This window comes from Melospiza melodia, chromosome 10, assembly GCF_035770615.1.
Source record: "Melospiza melodia melodia isolate bMelMel2 chromosome 10, bMelMel2.pri, whole genome shotgun sequence".
Lineage (NCBI taxonomy): Eukaryota > Metazoa > Chordata > Aves > Passeriformes > Passerellidae > Melospiza > Melospiza melodia.
In genome coordinates this window covers 23,107,224-23,125,475 of record NC_086203.1, presented here as the reverse complement: position 1 = coordinate 23,125,475, position 18,252 = coordinate 23,107,224, and the positions used below count along the sequence as shown (strand labels likewise).

The following is an 18,252-nucleotide window of genomic DNA, read 5'->3' as shown; positions in this document are numbered from 1 at the left end:
TCAAGATTCACCCTCATCTCTAGTCTGAATAGACTGAAAGGTGTGGATAATGATAAGAATAAGAAATCACATATTCAGTTTCTCTAGGGTAAAGCTGAGGAAAAAAAATAGTGTGGTATTTGGAATATTTCATTAACTGAAACATCCTTGTGTTTTCATTTTATTCACTGAGCAAATGTTATTATGGATAGAAGCTAACACAATATAGGTGTGTTTGAATTTTCTTACAAATAGCCTAAGAAAACCTTTTTTGATTTCATATTTCAATATAGAGTTAAGCCATGTTTTGAGAATGTTTCCATGAGGTGCAGGAGTTTCAGCTGATTTCTGCCTCATCAAATTGAATCAGTTGCAAGCTATCTAAATTCTTTGCAAACCATTTGGTGGCGTTTCTGATTTTCAGTCATTTTTTTAAAAGGATTTAGGCACCATCTAAAAAGATCTGAAGGTGAATAAATGTGATCTATCACTCAGATTATTTGCTGCCTCTCCTCACTGAGGTATTGGGGTATTTTTCCCTGAAGAATTATTCTCAGTTATTGTTTTTCTTTGCTAAAGAGTGAAAGACAAAGGGAAAAAGAAAAAAGAATGCATTGCAATTTTGTTAGTAGCTCAACTTACTCCAGGAAAGTATTTTTCCCAGTGGAGTTTGGGTCTTGAGGACCTTCCTTTATGGCATGAACAGTGTCAGGAAAAAAAAAAAAAGGTAATAGTAATGACACAACACTAAGGGGCCCAGTCATGTATTTGTGTTCTTGCCCATAATTTTGTTTGTATTCCCCAGATCTCATCAGCACTTTTGATGAAAACACATCACCACTCACCTCCTTCCCAAACTGGGTAACCCAAATCTGCCTTTCTGCAGCCATTGTGCAGCTCAGTGCCCAGCTCTGCTGCCCTATGGGCAATGGCCCTGTACCAGGAGAGGGACACACTTCAGGCTCTGCCAGACTGGGCTCATAACCCTTGTGCCTCACAGGTTTTGGGCCACCTGGCTCTCTGTCCCTGCAGGTGTGTCCCCAGCATGGATCTTGTGCCCCACAGGTTTCAGTTTGTTGTGTTTGGGCTACATCCTCCAGGGAGGAAAGGAAGCATTGAAGTGTTTTTAACCTTGTGGGAGGCTCTGTCTTCTTCTGCCAGCCCTTGTGCCCATGTGCTGTCCATGGTGTGGCAGCTGCTCTGTCCCCAGAAGGGAGCCCTGAGCCCAGGCTGCCAACACGAGCTCTCCCCCACATCCCGTCTCCAGCACCTTCTTATTCCCCTCTCTTCCAAAGCCACAACACTCAGCTCCAAGGGACATTGTTATTTCAAAGCTGTGCCTAAATATGTCTCTGACTGACAACTATGAATAATTCCACAGAGCCCCTAAACTTCCAGGCATTTCACTCTGAAGCTCATATAATACACCAGGGCTGCTCTCTCATGTTTTTCATCTTTTATAGTCTCCAAAGAGTGGAGATATAGTTATGGAACAGGTTAATGTATTTTCCTCTGAATATAATGCTGTGGGAGCCTGTGCACGGTTACTTGTGTGTGTTGAGAATAATGCTGACAGTTCAGAAAAGAAAGTCATGAACTTGATAATGACCATTATTTTGTTTCACGTTTTCAGCATGTTCATGTCCATGTGCTGCCAAGGAGGGTTGGAGACTTCAGCAGGAATGATGATGTCTACGAGGAGGTAAGAGTTACTCTCCATCTCTTCTTCAGAGTTGGTTTTGCTGTTAGTAAATTGTTTTAATGGTCCAGCTCCTCCCATGGGTGGAGGGATGGGATCTCTGCATTTTTGTTGTTGCAAATATCCTGTGACAGTGCCAAGATCTGTACTGGGATTTCCTTGTGAGCTCCCTCTCTGAGGGAGGATACAGTTGACACCTTTGGTACTTCAGTCTGTCACTGCACACAAGGTGCATCTCTACAAATAATTGTGGTCTCTTATTTTGAGGGCACAGGGAAAAATGGTGACCACATGGTCAGCCTGGCATGCAGGGAGGGTGTCCTGCATCAGCTGCTCGCCTGGGGTGCCAAACCTCCCTCTTCCAACCAGAGAAAACACAGGCAGCTTGTCACAGCTCAATCACAAGCTGCCTTCTGGCCTGATTTTGGTAGGGCTCTGCTCAGCTCTGGACAAATCACATTGTAGCCCCAAAGATGGGAACTAAAGAGCAACTCTGCATGTGTGCAGATTGTGCAGCAGAGCTCAGCTCATGAGCTGTTCCAGTGTGACTGAATCACTGGCTTTTGTTTAAATGAACAATTGTACTGGCATTAACAAAAAGTTTTCCCCAGTTTGACAGCTGTCATAATGATTCTATGAAAAAATCTCACTATTGTTAAATTTATGGCTTGTTCTTTGTGGGTTTGGTAGAATCCTCTTTCTGAAATATGGCATCTCCTTCTCTTCCTGAAAGTAATTAATATAAACTTGTTCAGTGCTACTGTAATACCATCTGCTTGAAAGAGACGTCGTGACATTTTCTGCTTTGGTATTTTTTCCTTTGTGATATCTACATGATGACAAGTCCCCACTCAAAAAAAAAAATGGTGGAGTGTTTTAAAGTTTTTCAATTACTTAAATATGCAAAAATGGAGAAGAAAGCATATTAGTGACAAGTTATATGAAGTGTAGTGCCTGAAAACTCTGCTAGTAAGGGTAAAAGCATAATGAGGCTGCTGAGCAAGGAGATCCAATGGAAGTAAATGATGGCAATCTCTGCTGCTGTGGTGGTTAAAAGCAGTTGAGTGAGACAGAAGTTAGCAGGGTTAAAGGGTTGTCAGGCACTGGAAGAGGCTGTTCAGGGGAGTCACCATCCCTGGAGGTATTTAAAGATGTGTAGATGGGGCTCTCAGGGACCTGGGTTACTGATGGGCTTGGTTGGATCCAGTGACCTTACAGATGTTTTCCACCTAAATGATTGTATGGTTCTATGATCTTTTCCTTTTCACATGTGTTAAGGGGTTTCAGATGCTGCATCAACCCATCAAATCTCTTTCCATTTCTGTCATATTTACAATTCCATTTTCTTCTTTTTTAGCACAATGATTTCTCCCTTGTTATAGCTGAACAGAAACAGGCAAAACTTTGATGAACTAGACTATATATTTAGTGTTGTTAGATGCAGAAGGGTGGCAAATTGGGGAAGAATTTCTTTTTTATTTTGTCATTTCCAATTACAGCAATTGTAGGTGTTGCTTTTAGCAAACAGGAACCATAAATATTTAGACATAGATGTGATAATGCATCTTTTAGCAGAAGAATGTATAGCCTCGGAGTCTAACTAGCTATTCTTGAACACCACAGAGCTAACACACTTTTGTACAGACTGTAGCTGAAGAAAGATTTAAATTTTTTAGGATGCCAGGGAAACAAAAACACATTTGCTGCTATAAAAATTTGGTGCCGAGTTGTATCACTGTCTGGATTGAGGATGGAGGGACTTAAGAAATTTGCCATCACAGGTGAATAAAGCTATTTTGAAAAATGAAAAAGGGACAAATTATTGAAAATACAGCTGACTTTGGAAATAATTTGGAGCTTATGTCAGTACAGCAAAAACATTTTGATATAATGCATCTCTGTGATGTCAGCAAGTCATATCCTTTTGACAAGAAGATACTTTAAAAGATTTAGGAAGATATGTAGATCATGGTGGGGCAACAGGCTGGAAATTGACATGGGATAAAGTACCATTAGGTGAGGTGTGGGAGCTGGAGAGAGCTTTAAATCTATTTTTCATGAAATTTATACTTTAATAATCCAAAACCCGTTCATAAACACTTCATTTCCATGTATTTGAGTGATAGATGGAGTTGTAGTTTAGGCAGCAAAGACCACCTTCCAAAATCATCCCATTGGCCTTTTCCTTGGAAAATGTGACATGGGGGCTGATCAGCCTCCCTCAAACACTCTGTGCAATTGTGAAGCACACTGAGGATAAATTGTGCATATTGCAGTGCCTGGGTTAGCTACCACAGCTAAGGTTTAACAGCAATTGGGAGCAATTTTCACAGGCTCCAGGTCTCAGCTCTGGCTCAACATGTCTTTTGCAAACCCCTTTCTATCTGTAAGTGCCTTTGAGCTCTCCAAGCTCTGCAGTTGTCATCTGTATATGCTCAGCAGATTGCTGATAAATCCCACTGCTCTTAGTGTCTGACAGTGAAAGGAATGCCCAGATGTTGAGACATCACTCCTCCTAGGAGCCTTCTAGAATTGAGACAGCCAGAAAGTGCTTGCAGTCTCTCACTGTGTGCTTAATTTCTCCCATTCAGTTTTGGAGTGACCACTCATCTGATGCAAAAGGCAGAAGAAAGCACATCAGGTTGTTCCCTGCTTGGTCTGTTTGCTGGGCTCTGAGATCTTCAGGCTTTTGGCTCTGAAGCTCTGACACAGCCCTGTCTGAAGCAGTTTTTAAGTGTAAAAAGTATAATTAAGGATAAGATGTTTCTTAGTACTTGTATTTTAATCAGGTATCTGATGGACACAACTGTCTGCTGATTTCTGGACATATTTTTAGATCTGTGGTAGTGGAAAATTAATTGTGGAAGGAATAAAATAGGGTCTGACACTTATTTCACAGCACCTTCTCTAAGGCACTCCTTGGTAGAATGTGTCACTTAATATTTTAGATTTTTTTACCTCAGTGCATATGAAAGAAGTCACTGTGTGATTTTTCCAAGATACAAAGAGAATAACTAATAGTAAAAAAAAAAAAAAAAAACAAAAAAAAACAAAAAAAAACCAAAACTTCATTCAATATTTTAGATGTAGTTCTTCTGCATCTTTGCAGGTCTATTTCTTGGAAGAGTATTTCCTGGGAAGTGTTAGTTATCCACTCTCTGGGCTCACTGTAGTGGAAAGCTAAAGCTATAGTTTATCAGTTCTTACATTTCTCTGCAATTATTTGAAGCCTAATCCTGCAAGTGTGCACATGCCAAAGTTAAATTGGTCTTACAGGATTTTTTATAGGATCAGGCTCTTCATCTTTTACTATTGCTAGATTACTTTTCTCATCTTCATCTTGAGTAGTTCTTATTCACTGATTCTTTATTTCTTGGACAGCAGAACAATAGCAGCTAAATATTAGGAAAACCTTCTCTTAGAATAACTCTTTATACCTCTGCATTTTCTGTTTGGTTTGAAAGAGATTATATTTCACATTTATTAATCAAGAAACTTTAAAGCCTCTTATGAAGTAGTTGCTTGCTTTGAAGTAGATGAGTTCTTTGCTATTATAAGGGCATGTCACAGTGACTGATAAGAATTTGGTATGAAAGAACATCTTTACTGTAGAACAGCCCCCAGTGTTCTTGCAGTCAGCACAAGTGCTGCAGTTGTTGGAGGTCATCGTTTCCAAGACATTCAAGAACATTACCCTGAAAAGCCTTGGCACTTCCGTGGGCAGCCCTCATTCCGTGGGTGTTTGAAAAGTCCATAGCACAGCCTGTCCCTGGTCTCCACTGAGTGGTTAGCCATTACTGCAATATAAATAACATTCATCATCCTTTAGGCTGGCAGGTAATAGCTGTGCTGGGCCAGAGACGATGGGGCTCTCTCAGAAAGGAAGACTCAATCAAAACTCTGCACTGCTGTTATGAGTGCTGACCTCAATAAGTTAATTCTGAGCCTGACAGACTCGGATGGGTAAGGGCAGCCTGGCCTCTCAGTGGAACCCTGGGCATCCCTGGCATGCTGAGGTGGGTTTTGTGGTGCACTCCCCTGTTCCTCCCCAAATTCTGTGTTTCCCTTGGTGCCTGCAGCCTCCTGTAGCAGATGCAGCTGCCACAGCAATGCACATCCAGGGCTGTGCATGCAGGGCAAAGAATGCCCAGCCCCTCCCCAGCCTTGCTCTTGTGCCCTCCTGGTTTCACTGCCTGTCTGCAGTGCCCAGCCTAGACTGGAGAGCACTGAAAAAGGGGAAAGTGTGAAAGACAGAGGTTAACCCAAACCCCTGTGTCTCCATCCTCCTCTGCCTGCCAGACCTGCATCATGGATCTCTTCTAATGAACCTGAGTGAAACTTCCTACTGCGAGTTCTTCAGTAATTTATGAAATTTTGTAAAAAGCCAGCAAAAGAATTTGCTTCATGCTATCCTCCTTCCCCTCTGGCATTCAGGCAAGCAGTGAGAGACTCACTTAGGAAAAGATACTTTGACTTAGTGATCTCATTCAGCATGTTATGCTAAATCATTTCAGCACGAATACCTATTAGTAATCATTTCCAGTTCCAGGAAGGATGAAGGAGGCATTTTGGCATATGAGTCATGAACCTGCTGGGCTATTTCTTCAGGCTGGCAAAACAGTGGAACTCTGGTGAATTCAGAAGTTTAGTCAAGCAAGCCTGAAGTTTAATTCTCCCTGAATGGCTTTGACTGTGACATGCCATCACTCCGAGCTGCAGACAGCATCCTGCCTGCTGCTGGGCACTGAGCCTGGCACAGGGCTGGAAACCTGCACAGCTGCACTAAGCTGCTCAAAGGTAAGGAACGAAGTAAAAAGATAAATAAGCCCTCATCCAGGTCTGTGAGACAAAATGGAAAGATGCCCAACAGCTCCTGTGAGCATCAGATTGAACTGTTCATGAAAATTAATGGCATGCAGAGCTAATAGGCTGCTCCTTGGCCTCAGAATGATATTGTACCTTCTGGGAACATATTGTAGCCTGCTGGGAGATCAGTCTGCTGTGTCTGAACTCCCTTGGGGTCAGACCCTGCTCTCTCTGCACCCTGCATGGTTAAACCATAGAAAAGAACAGAGGCAGCACAGGATCTCAGGAGTTTTATGGGGTGTTTTTTAAAGCTCTGCTTTTCCCAGGTACAAGTTTATTTCCTAATCTCCTGATGCAGCAGCAAATAAATTCTTCCCAGTAGGCTTCAGATTTTACCCTGGTCTTGCCAATGCTGCTTTTTCTGACTGCAGGCATCAAAGGAGGCTCTCCTAGGCAAGGAGTATGAGCTTTTCCCAGTTGATTCCAGAATCTTGTGATATTTTAGTGACTCCAGCAGGGCAGGGCAAATGAACTGTGTGTGAATATTTCCAGCTGGGAGTATTGCAATAGAACCTAGAACTGTGCCAATAATTGTGGTTTTGATCTCGTAGACGGATGGACAAAAAATCATTTTTAATTAACCTGAAATAATGGTTTTTTCCCATCAAATGAATTTCCTTTTTGTTTTAAACAGGATAATTTATTTTCTGGACCATAATATTTTGTCTGAATAGGATTGGAAATCACCTGGATAATGCTGGCATGCCCTGCAAGCTTATTCCATATCCTCAACCTAGATGAGGCAAAACTGACAAATTTGTCAGTAAGGCCCAATATCAATACTGGAAGACATCCTAGGTTCACATTTATCTCCCTAGATGAAAACCCCACTGTTTGTGGCATTTTCTGCCCTTACCAGCTGTGTCAGGTATTTGACACCTGAAATCTCTGAGACCTTCCTCTATGCTGTCTGTGTTGCTGCTCTTACTTCAAGATAGCAGGATATCATAATGTGATCTGATTAAGAATCATTTCATTCATTTCTCTAGATCCTATGGAAGATCTTCCGTAGGATCTAAAGAAATGGAAAGAGCTCAGCTATAGAAAGGAATTAGAAGTGGTAGAAGGTTTCCCATTGAGGCAGCCATCTCTCATGATCACACAGTGCCCTTTACACCTAGGCTTTGTCTGGAGGGCAATGTACATTTGGCATTTCACACACCATGGATCAGCCTCATTGCCCTCTACTCTGGCTGTCCCTCTGCATTCCATCACTGCTTTTGATGCTTCTTACCTTTCCTGCCTCAGGGGTTTTACTGTCATTGTCCTCCCAGGTTAAAAGGCATTGGCTGCCAGGATCCACTTACATTTCATCTATAATATAGTAGATGCAAATTTTTGTGACCATTGCAAAGGATCTCTTGGCTCCTTGTGTAGGATGTTTGTTGTGTTTAGCTCATGGAGTATTTGCTCTGCTGTGTCCTTGATGGTACTTCATTGGCAAGTGACTTTGTGACAAAAAACCTCCAACCAAGGACAACTTGCTGATAAGAAGATTAAAGTGAACATGGTCTCTGAGGCCTGATCATGCTGTCAGCACTTAGACTTGCTCAGATGCTTCCGGTGTATTCCCAGCCCTGAGGTAAAACTGTCTTCAGATCTCTGCTTATCCTTGGAGGCACTGTAGGTTGAACTCATTCTGGTGGGAGAACATGCCCCATTGGTATCCTAGGTGCTCATGTTTTTGGAATTGATGATATGGAAACCAAACAAACCTATCAGGGAGTTGCCATTTTCTAAAGAGAGGTTTTTCTTTGCCAAATTAAAATGCTGCCTTAAACTTCAAATGGTATGAAAGAACATCTTTACTGTAGAACAGCCCCCAGTGTTGTTGCAGTTCAAATGAAATGCTCCCCTGTTCTCTTTAAGGTTCAGGATATTGGAGGAGGTAGTTGGTAAGCACAAACCAGATCACACCGAAATCCAGTGCAGACCTGGCAAGGGATTAAGGCCAGAAGAGAAGAGAAGCTGATGGTAAAATGAGGATAGAATGAGAATGGATTTTATCTTTTGTTGCAGTGGTTTTGCCAGGAAAGCAATGCAAAGTAACCAGAGATCTGTTGCCATACTGGGGGCAAAGAAAGTGTTATTTCAGTTGGAGAAAGGAAATTTTAATAATACATTGCAGCAGAGTGAGAATTTAGTTTAACAGAGTGTTAGCATAATTGTGCACAATTTGGTTTTATTTAAATACATTAAGCACCATTGTTTCTTTTCCATGTTAAGGATTGACTTTGGTGCTAGGTTGCTGCAGTTTTCCTTAATTGCTTTAATCCTTGGCCTTAAGAAAATGAATATTTTAAATTCACACTTGTTAAGTACACTGCTAATGAAGAACAGGCTTTAGCAATCTTTGGTGAGCCCAAACTATATGTTAAAAAAAAAAAAAAAAGAGAAAGCAAAGAGAAAAAAAAAGGGAGAGGGAGAAGCTAATCACCAACCATTCTGTTAATGCTTATTTTAATCATCTTGCCTGCCCTTGCTGGCAGACAGAGCCATTTGGCTGCAGAGGCAGGAGGCAGCCATCGCCTCAAATGGCACTGATGTTGAGAATTGGGCCCAGGAGAACAATCTGACTTGTCAGTTTATATAGACATAAAGCTTCATTGTTGTGCACAGACACAACTAGCTTTTTAAAAGCCTATTTCCCTCCTGATGATGTGAGAATCTGCTCCCCTCTCTCCTACTGTTCTCCAGCCCTCAGATTTATTAGACTGTGTTTGTAGCCCTGCTCAGTGTTTCTGTGGTGCCACAGGGGCAGGTGGGGACCAGCAGTGCCACAGTGACCAAATGCCCAGCTTTGCACCACAGGGACCTGTGCGGGCTGGGGGAGTAAAGAACTGTGACTGCACACTGGGTGATATCTCCTCAGAGAGTTTTAACACACTGATATCCCCGATGGAATATTCTCTGTGGAATTAAGTGTGTGTTTTAAAACACACAGGATGCTCAGAAGTGAGGAGCTAACAGCATTTCCTTAGGGGCCAGAAGAGAAACATCTCCAAAATTCAATTAATTACCAGAAATGTATGATCTGTTTTCAAAAACAGCTCATGCTGCTATATTGCATGTGCAGGAAACTTTTATCTTTCTGACAACTAAAGAGTTGCAGCTAGCAAAGTGAGCTTACAAATTCTTCTGTCTGCCTGTGCCTCCCCGTGCTGCAGGGAGCCCCTGGAAGGGTTTCAAGTAGCGCAGTGCAGCGTTTGTCCCATTTCAGCTTTTGTGTCCTGCAAATTGGAGAAAGTGATAACTGGTGCCCACATCAAGCAGTGGCATTTACTGCTCCAAGGAAAAGAAAGCTTCAAAATCCCGCTTGGCTGAGTTACAACCCAATTATAGCTATCCAAGCACAGGTATTCCAAAAAACAGGGAAACAGGGAAGTAAGGCAGCCTTTGTCCCACTTTGCCTGGATAGCTGGAGCATTGTGTATGAGGTTGCCAAAAAACCCCTCCTGCATTTAAATGCAGAAATTGATCATAGGTTTGTGGTAAACATACAAGCAAATGCAGCTAAACATTTGTGTCTCCCTTTTGCTACATAAATTACTTCAGTGGACTGGTATCTTGCTTCTAGGGGTTGTAATCTCTGTGGAAGTGGGAAGGTCTTGCAATAAATAGAATTTTAATGGAAGGCCTGTTTTAGAATTTCTCTTTTCTTTGAACGATGACCTTTTTCTTTTTTTGTAAGAAAAAATCTATTCTCTTTCATTACATGAGTGTCTCTGAAGGGGCAAATGCACACAACTGCAGGCCACGTACAGCATGGGCTCTGTGCAGGGCTCTCTTCAGCGGAGGCATGATTGGGAGCAGTAATTGAGATTAGCTCCCTAGGAGATGGGCCTCTGCTCTCCTCCTGGCTTTTTTCTCAGTAAAGTAGTTGCATTGAATGCATTTATGAGTAGACTATAAGTGCTAAGATACTTTCTTCCCATACCCCTGCCATTTCTGTGGCAGGCTTACTGAAGAAATAACAATACATAAAGCTGCATAAACACTTAAGGTCTTCAGTGTCTGCTGCCATTGGCACTTTCATATTTTCTATTTGAAGATAATTTCATTTCACACTTTTACATCTGAAGAGGCTGTTTTTGAAGACCTCCAAGTATATTTTTAATGTATATAATTGAAGTTTCCTCCTGCCTCTGTGATTACATTAAGTAAAAGTATTAGCAGGTTTGATGCAGAGAGGTGAAGGGACCTTGTGAAGTTCTGGAGTGAGTCAGGGCAAAACAGCTGAGTGCAGATACATCCCTGAACAAGCAAAAGGTGGATTGATCACCCATCTACAGCTACATAGAGTAATACAACATATGAAGCCCTTGCTTCCCTGTATGAAAGTATGGTCCTTACGAGAGCTGGTAGATATTCCAGGATGTGCTCCAAAGTGTTGAGCAACATTGAAAACTGGAATGACTCTCAAGAACTTTGCTTCTATTTTCGGGTTTGGGTTTTTGCTTTGGTTTTGTTGGGTTTTTTTGGTTTGGTGGTTTTTTGGTTTTTTTTTTGGTTGTTGTTGGTTTGTTTTTTTTCCATGAAGAATAATACTACTGACATTTAAAAATTCAGATTGTCACCTGGTAGTGCACTGGCTTCATTCAGCCAAGGCCTGTGAGCAGCAGCAATTGCTGCTCTCTGAAGGTGAACACCTCAGGTGTTTTAACAAGAGGTGACATGTTCACCCAGCTGTACAAAAGGGGGTCTATCTTCACTGGTATGGTGTCTCCTGGGACACTAGGAGGGAAATGCTTAGGGAAAAAATGAGAAGAATGAACATATGTATGAAATAGTGCAGCTTTTTGTCTCCAGAAAGGCAGATTCAGGGAGTCCTTTGCCATAAGTGGATTCTCAGGTGATTTTTAAAAAAAAAGATAAGCAAAGCAGCCACTGACTTTCACCAAGAGTCAGATGTCTGAATGCCTTAAAGACTTTGGAAAAGCCAGCCCTTTATCCTCTGTATCAGGTTCAGTGGCAATATTGACACTCAGCAGGATGTTATTGGCATGTGATTTTCTCTTTTCATCTTGCACAAGGGCATGAGGCAGAATTGCCCTCTGCTGCTGCGTGAGCAGAGGAGTTGTGGATTGATGTATCAGCACTTCGTGTTTCTGGGCTGTTCTCAGGAACATGTGCAAAAGGGAAATAACAGCAGAACAAGGACACTTCCCAGGTTAGGTAATGTGCTCCACTGACATCCTTTACTTTGCTTTTAAGGGTGATAAGCATAATGAAGCTGAGAACAATCTGGTGTTTTTCCACCACTTTTAGCAACTTCTTGTCATTTTGAGCTGCTGATGTTTCTTCTCAGGTGCTACCTGGTGATCCTTTTAATGTGTTTATTACTGTTGCTTCTTCTCAAGAAATAAATTTGCTGAGAGTAAAGAAAGTTGCTCATTAGGGCAATGTAATTAAAGGAAAAGTAGACATCATGCCAAGTTCCGTTTTCTCTACAAAGCACCACCTTGGAGATTGCCTGAAACTCAATTACTCATTGCTATGCTTATTAGGGAGAACAATGTGCTGAAATGATCCCCACTTCTAATAACCTTGTTTTCTACATGTGAATCATGTTAATACTTTTTGCTTTAGTGCCTTAATCACCATGTGTAAAATGGGTCTGTTTCTAGAGGGGGAATACGGAAGGTGGGCCACATGGTGGGTGTTCTCTGAATTGCCACTCTCCATAGAAAGTTTCTTGTTCCTGCTGGTCCACAGTCATTTTGAGGCGCTTTTTTGTTGTTGTTGTTTTTTCTTTTAATTACATGGAACAGTATTTATTAACAGATTACATCTTGATAGTCGGATTTCCTCTGGTGAAATGAAAATGTTCATCCTCTGCCTTGCTCTCTCCCTTTGGGGGAAGGAGTGTTCGGTATTTTTCATGTCTCAGTCTCTTCTTTGTTACCTCATGGCTTCACCAAGGCAAATCATTTCTGCAACAGAAAGCTGGTATTAACACTTGCTAAATAACCTTGTTCTGATAATCAGTCTGGTGCCCAGTTTTTTTCCTTGATCAGAGCTACTCTGATACTTTCCTGCTGTCCTCCTAACATGATGTCTTCAGCTTCTCTGGACAGGCTATGGCCCCAAAAATCCTGTGTGCCCCTGCAGGTGTGTTAGAGGGGGCTGTAAATACCAATATTCTGTCCAGGGCTTTGGAAGAGACCTGAAGCCATGAAGGAAACATGATGTTCTTCCATCCAGCCCACAACATAATTACCCTCCTTAGCTTCATGCTCAAGCCTTCTCCTCTAAACATGCAGCAAACCTTTGTTAATGGGGTATTCCATCAGAACTGAAGGACAGAAGTCTTAATCATGCTAGTAAGGACAACCAAAATTGCCACGGGAGTGTAGGGAAATTGTGTGAGGTTCAGGCCCAGTGGTGGCCAAGTTCATTTAAGATACCAGTAAGTTTCCCTAAGATGCTTCTTCAAAAATGCCACAAAGCACTCATAAAATAGTTGGGTGCAAACTTCACTTTTGATCAAAATCATGGATGAAACCATGGAAGTGGCTGACTGTTGAAAATATCTAAGGGAGAGAGAGAGAGAAGTCATTTGTTCCGAAGCAAAAAACTTGACTGGCAAAGCTTCACTCCCAGAGTGGAAAATAAATGTAAGGCTGTTTTCTCTTTGGTGCATTTCTCCATCCCTGGAATTGTTGAGAGCCATACTGCATGAAGCTTGGAACAAACTCATCTAGTGGAAGGTGCTCCTGCCCATGACAGAGGAGTTGGACTAGATGATTTTGAAGGTCCTTTCCAACCCAAACCATTCTATAATTCTATGATAGGAAGATTAAATTAGTCCAGGAGATCAGTTCATGTACCACTGGTGTCTTATATATCATGTAAGACAGGTATCCTTGTTACCAGCTATGTCATATGAATATTAAGAAATCACTGCTCCTAAGAAATTCTGTGTGTTCATCTCAGAAGGAAGTGCATGGCTGGGCAGTTAACCATTCCTTCTTCTCCTTTCATGTCAGAATATTTCAGTCCTTTTACGCAGAGCACAGGTGGACATGATTGAAAAGGAAAGTCTTACCCTTTGATGTTTGTTTGTTGTATTATCCACTTTTCATGGCTCTATTATTCCAGAATCCTATTGAGCCATTCATTGGCAAGTGGAAATTTCCACTGCAGTCAGTAGGGTATTTCTGCCTCTAAATCACTTAATTTGGCCCCTGATACTTAACTTGGGGCCAGATTATCAAAAGTGTTGAGCACCAGCTTTCTGAAGGCTTAGCACCTCCCACTGAGGAAAGATTTTCAAACTGCTCTAAACAGAGCAGCTCCTGTTGTGACCCTTTAAGGACAGATTTGCAAAAGAACTCAGCAGTTCCATTTCACCAAGGAGCTGAGTCCTTTCCAAAATCTGTCCAGCTTTGCTTGGTGCCAGGCTGGAAGATAAGGACTTTTGAAAATGTAGATTTTAGCAGGCTCTCTGATGTGGAAAAATACTAAGTTCCAAACATTGGTAAGGACTTGAAACAAATGCTGGCAAAGAGAAAAAACCTCCACGTTTCAAGATGTGCCAATTTTATTGACTGATAGAGGGGCTGGAAGAAAATTTTGGATCTGAACAGGTTTTCCCATAATTGCCCACTAGGAGGTTTTCTGCACATTCTCCTGCAGCAGCTGCCAGGCAGGATGCTGGGGCAGAGCACTGCTGTGCTGAGGCAGCACAGCAATTCCTGTGTTCTCAGAAATGCATTCACTTAGCAAAATGTGGTTTGTAAGCAAAGTAGCACAAAGCAGCCATTATTCTTCTACCAATATTTCTGGGGAATAAAAGACACAAAAAAACCCCAACACAACAAAACAAGACCAAAAAAAAAAAAAAAGAAAAAAAACCCAAAAGGGAAAAGATTGATTTTTACATCATAAAAATTGAGTGAATTTTAAAATTTTACTTTTGAAATGTTAGGCCCAGGATTCCCCTTGCATGCTCTATACTGCCTTGTTTTCCAGAGAGCCTTTTCTGGTGTGGCTAGCAAGAAAAGTCTTCACAGAACAGTTTGCGTAACCTTCTGGAAGCTTCTGGGTTTCTAGGTTGAGTGTTGGTTCTTCACCTGAAAGTTATTGTAGGCAGGTGGCAATAGAGGATGTGATGCAGAGAGGATATTTCAGTATCTAAAATTCATGAATTTAGGCTTTAACCCTAGGCAGCACTTAAGCTCCCAGGAAGGCAGTTCTTAAGACTTTCAGAAAACTGAAGGTGATCATCCTACACGTGTTCTGGAAGGTGGTGTGTTCTTGTGTGTTCTGGAAGGTGGACGTTCCCTCCCCAATGGGAGCAGGCAAAGGAGCAGTAAAGCCTCAGCAGCCATTTGGGGACGTGGCACAGCCCAGTGCAAAGCTGACATTTGATTTTGGTCTCCTGTGCTGCACAAGCCTTGGCACATACATACTTCAGTCCTCTGTGAACTTAGAGGGTGCTTTTCCTTTGCTTATCCAGCCCCACTTTGACAGAAAGTAGTTTTTAAAATAATAACATAGATGTAGAAGAAATAAAGCAAAGGAGGAGGCACAGCCTTGCTAAAAGCCTTTACTGCTGTCAGAGGACTGTGCAGCTTCTGTGATTATCCCTTGCCTTGTTCAGCAGTGTATAATTTAATGATTGCATCCAGGGCATGCTATTAACTTTCTTTTCTACTTCTATGACCCCAAAGCTCATTAATTCTTTTTCCTATTCCCCAATTGACACGTGTGTATGTGTATGGGGAGGGCAGTGGCTAAAGAAGTGTTATGGATTTCATATCTTTGCTTCGTCTGCCACATTATAGCAAATGACAGTTGATTAGGTCTTTCTATAGATCATTACCAATTGTTTTCTACCTTGCAAATGCTGCTATTACGACAAATCTATCATATCCTAGAGATCCTGTGCAGCTTGTTATTTCTGTGTGATTTATTACACTCGCAGTAGAAATGTTGTTAGCGAACATTGGGGAAGCAGTGAATATATTGAGAAATATCAATGTATCCTCATGTTCTGGCTTGCAGTGACAGTCAGTGATCCATCTCACTGACACTTACCTTGTTAACATTTTGATCAGATGGCAAATTTGTCATTTTTCCTGGTAACAAGTATAAGTTTGTACAAGAATTGCAGAAACATGGGGAAGATAAAGGGCCCCTCTCTTAGTTTTTTCCAATGTGATGTAATCAGTAATCTTTCTGGAAAATGAAATAATTACTCTGTGAAAAAGCTTATCCACTAGAAAATGTGCCAGTGTTAGAAAGCTCAGATTTCTCTTCATTTGAGGACTGAATGAGTTCTCTTTGCAGCCATTACTGACACATTGATTAACACACCAAACCAACATGAAATGATAATATAGAACAAAGAGGTTTACAGTCAGATTTCCTCTCCTTGATTATAGTGAGGAACACAAAGATCTTACAAGTAAAAGGGAAGGCATTATCTCTGGCAACAATGGAGTACAAAATGCTACAAAAACAACGTTGCAAATTTCTTCTAATCCTCACACTCAAAGCTTTTTCTCAGCTGGGCTGTCGGCTCTGCAGCTCTCCCGTTCCAAAGCATGGGCATGAAAACTGTGCTCACAACACGAGTGGCTACACAGGGGGAAATTACAGCCCCTAATGAAATAGAGTCACCTCAAAGAGCCAGTGACTCACTGACAGCCCACAAACATGGGGAAGGGGACAAGAAGAAGAGTGGGATGTTGCCTTTGGAGATTTAGAGTTGTTTGCCATCTCTGCGCATGGCGTTAATAAGGGCTTGTCCATGCAAGGGAATGAACATGGCAGCACTGACACAAAATCATAGAATCAAAGAATAATTTAGGTTGGAAAAGATTTCTAAGATCATCAAATCCAACCATGAACCCAGCACTGCCAAGCCACCACTAAACCATGTCCCTGAGTGCCACCTCTACACATCTTTTACAAACCTCCAGGGATGGTGACTCACCACTTCCCTGGCCAGCCTGTTCAGTGTTTGACAACACTTGCTGTGGAGAAATTTTTCTTAATTTCCAATCTAACTAAGCCTGTAGAGAGGATGTATGTTTGACTCAAGTTTCAGTTCAGGACCAAACCAGAATAAACCCTACACAAATAGCCTTTATTTCAGGACTTTTTCAGGAATTTTTCTTTCATTCCATTGGGGTTTTTTTCAGTTTTATCCAGTGAAAATTTGGCTGCATTATTTCAAATGGCCAGTGCCAAATGTAAGCTCTCATTCAACATAATGAAAAAAACAGGGGTCAAACAGTTCTTCATTTCAACCAGATAGCTTAAAAAATAGAGTGGATAGATCTTGAGAGTACTTGTATGAGAGTTTAATTGAAATGATACAGCTTTTCACTCTCATCTTCACTAAATGATTTGGGAGGTCTGATCCTCAGCTGGGTTTGGTTTTATCTTGTTGCTGCTTTTCTAACTTTCTTTGTAGTGTATTGTCAGGTTGTAATGCTGTGAACAAAGGCTCAGATTGTATTCAGAGAGCACACACAGAAGCTGAGCACTGCTTCAGTTGTGTCATTTTGGTCATAGCAGTATAGCTTGGAATTGTTTCATTCCTCTGATGTTATGCATAGCAATGCAATAGTTCAGGCATCAGAGAACTCGAGGAACGAGTCTTAGTGTTCTACATCAGTTTGAGAAAGCACAATGTTTTCTTCTAGAAAGTCTAATTGTTATGATTAATATTTAGCATAGGGAAGTCTGTGTGGAAGGGCAAAGTTGCATCTGCTTGTTGAATTGAATGAGTTATTGATTTTTCATTTCCTTTTATTTTCAGCATCCCACTGAATAGCAGAAAATGTACAAGTACACATTTTCTGTAGCAGTATCTCTTGGGCTGCACCTCTTACAAAGCCGCTCCTCAGGGCAGCAGATACAGGAATGGGGATGATAAGGTGATAGGAGACAGGAGTGAGCTCTGGAGAGGGGTAAGGGCTGGCTTCACTTCTTGAAACCAGCTCTGACAGGGCATCTCACAGATATATTGGACCTGATGGCACAATCTTTCTATTGAACAGTCCAGCACCATAATTGCAACTTCCTGGAAACTCTGGTCACTTAGTAAGTGCTTCTCCTCACTGAAAACAAAGGGTCTTTATTAAAAATGAAGAAAAATATGAAAATTCCAACAAGTATTCCTGAAGAAACTTGGGCAAAATGTTTTTTGAGAGAAAAGCCAACAGTGAAACAGGTGCAAGGAGAATACACAGCAAAGTAAGTTTAACAGAGCTGGTTGACAAGATATTGCTGCAATTTGTCTTTAGGATCACATAGAAGGCTGACAGATTTTGCTAGGTCTTGGTGACATTCATATAAAAAAGTTTCCTAAATCACCAGCTGAAATTTCAGACAATGGTTTCTGATAAAGGGATGTCAGAAAGTTTCACCTTCTGAAATTGGTGACTCATTTACCATTATCTTCATTGAACAGCTGAGATCCTTCCTTTAGGAAGAGAAATGAAAAATTATCTTTGAATGTACCATATTGCTTCCAATTCCAGAGAGGAGAAGGGAATTAATGTTGAGGATGGTGTTGCAGTAATTAGTTTCAGATGCAAAGGGCTGAAAGTAAATCCCAACAAGCAGCAAGAAAGGGATTCACCAGCAGAGCAGCTGGAGGGTGGTATTTTTTTTTCTTGAATATGCAATCAGTGTTGTTCATCAGTGTTTTGCTCCTTAATAATTAGAGCAAGATTTAAAAAAAAAAAAAA

The 18,252-nt window shown here is 41.4% G+C and overlaps 1 protein-coding gene across 3 annotated transcripts in view; it reads left to right on the top strand.

The window, feature by feature from the left end:
• The window catches only part of FHIT (fragile histidine triad diadenosine triphosphatase), a 517,591-nt gene that overhangs the window by 433,918 nt on the left and 65,421 nt on the right, over positions 1-18,252 (top strand). For all 3 annotated transcript variants that reach the window (XM_063164909.1, XM_063164910.1, XM_063164911.1), the window contains exon 6: positions 1,613-1,681. In XM_063164909.1, the coding sequence (XP_063020979.1) occupies positions 1,613-1,681 (69 nt within the window). The remainder of the gene's footprint in view (positions 1-1,612; positions 1,682-18,252) is intronic.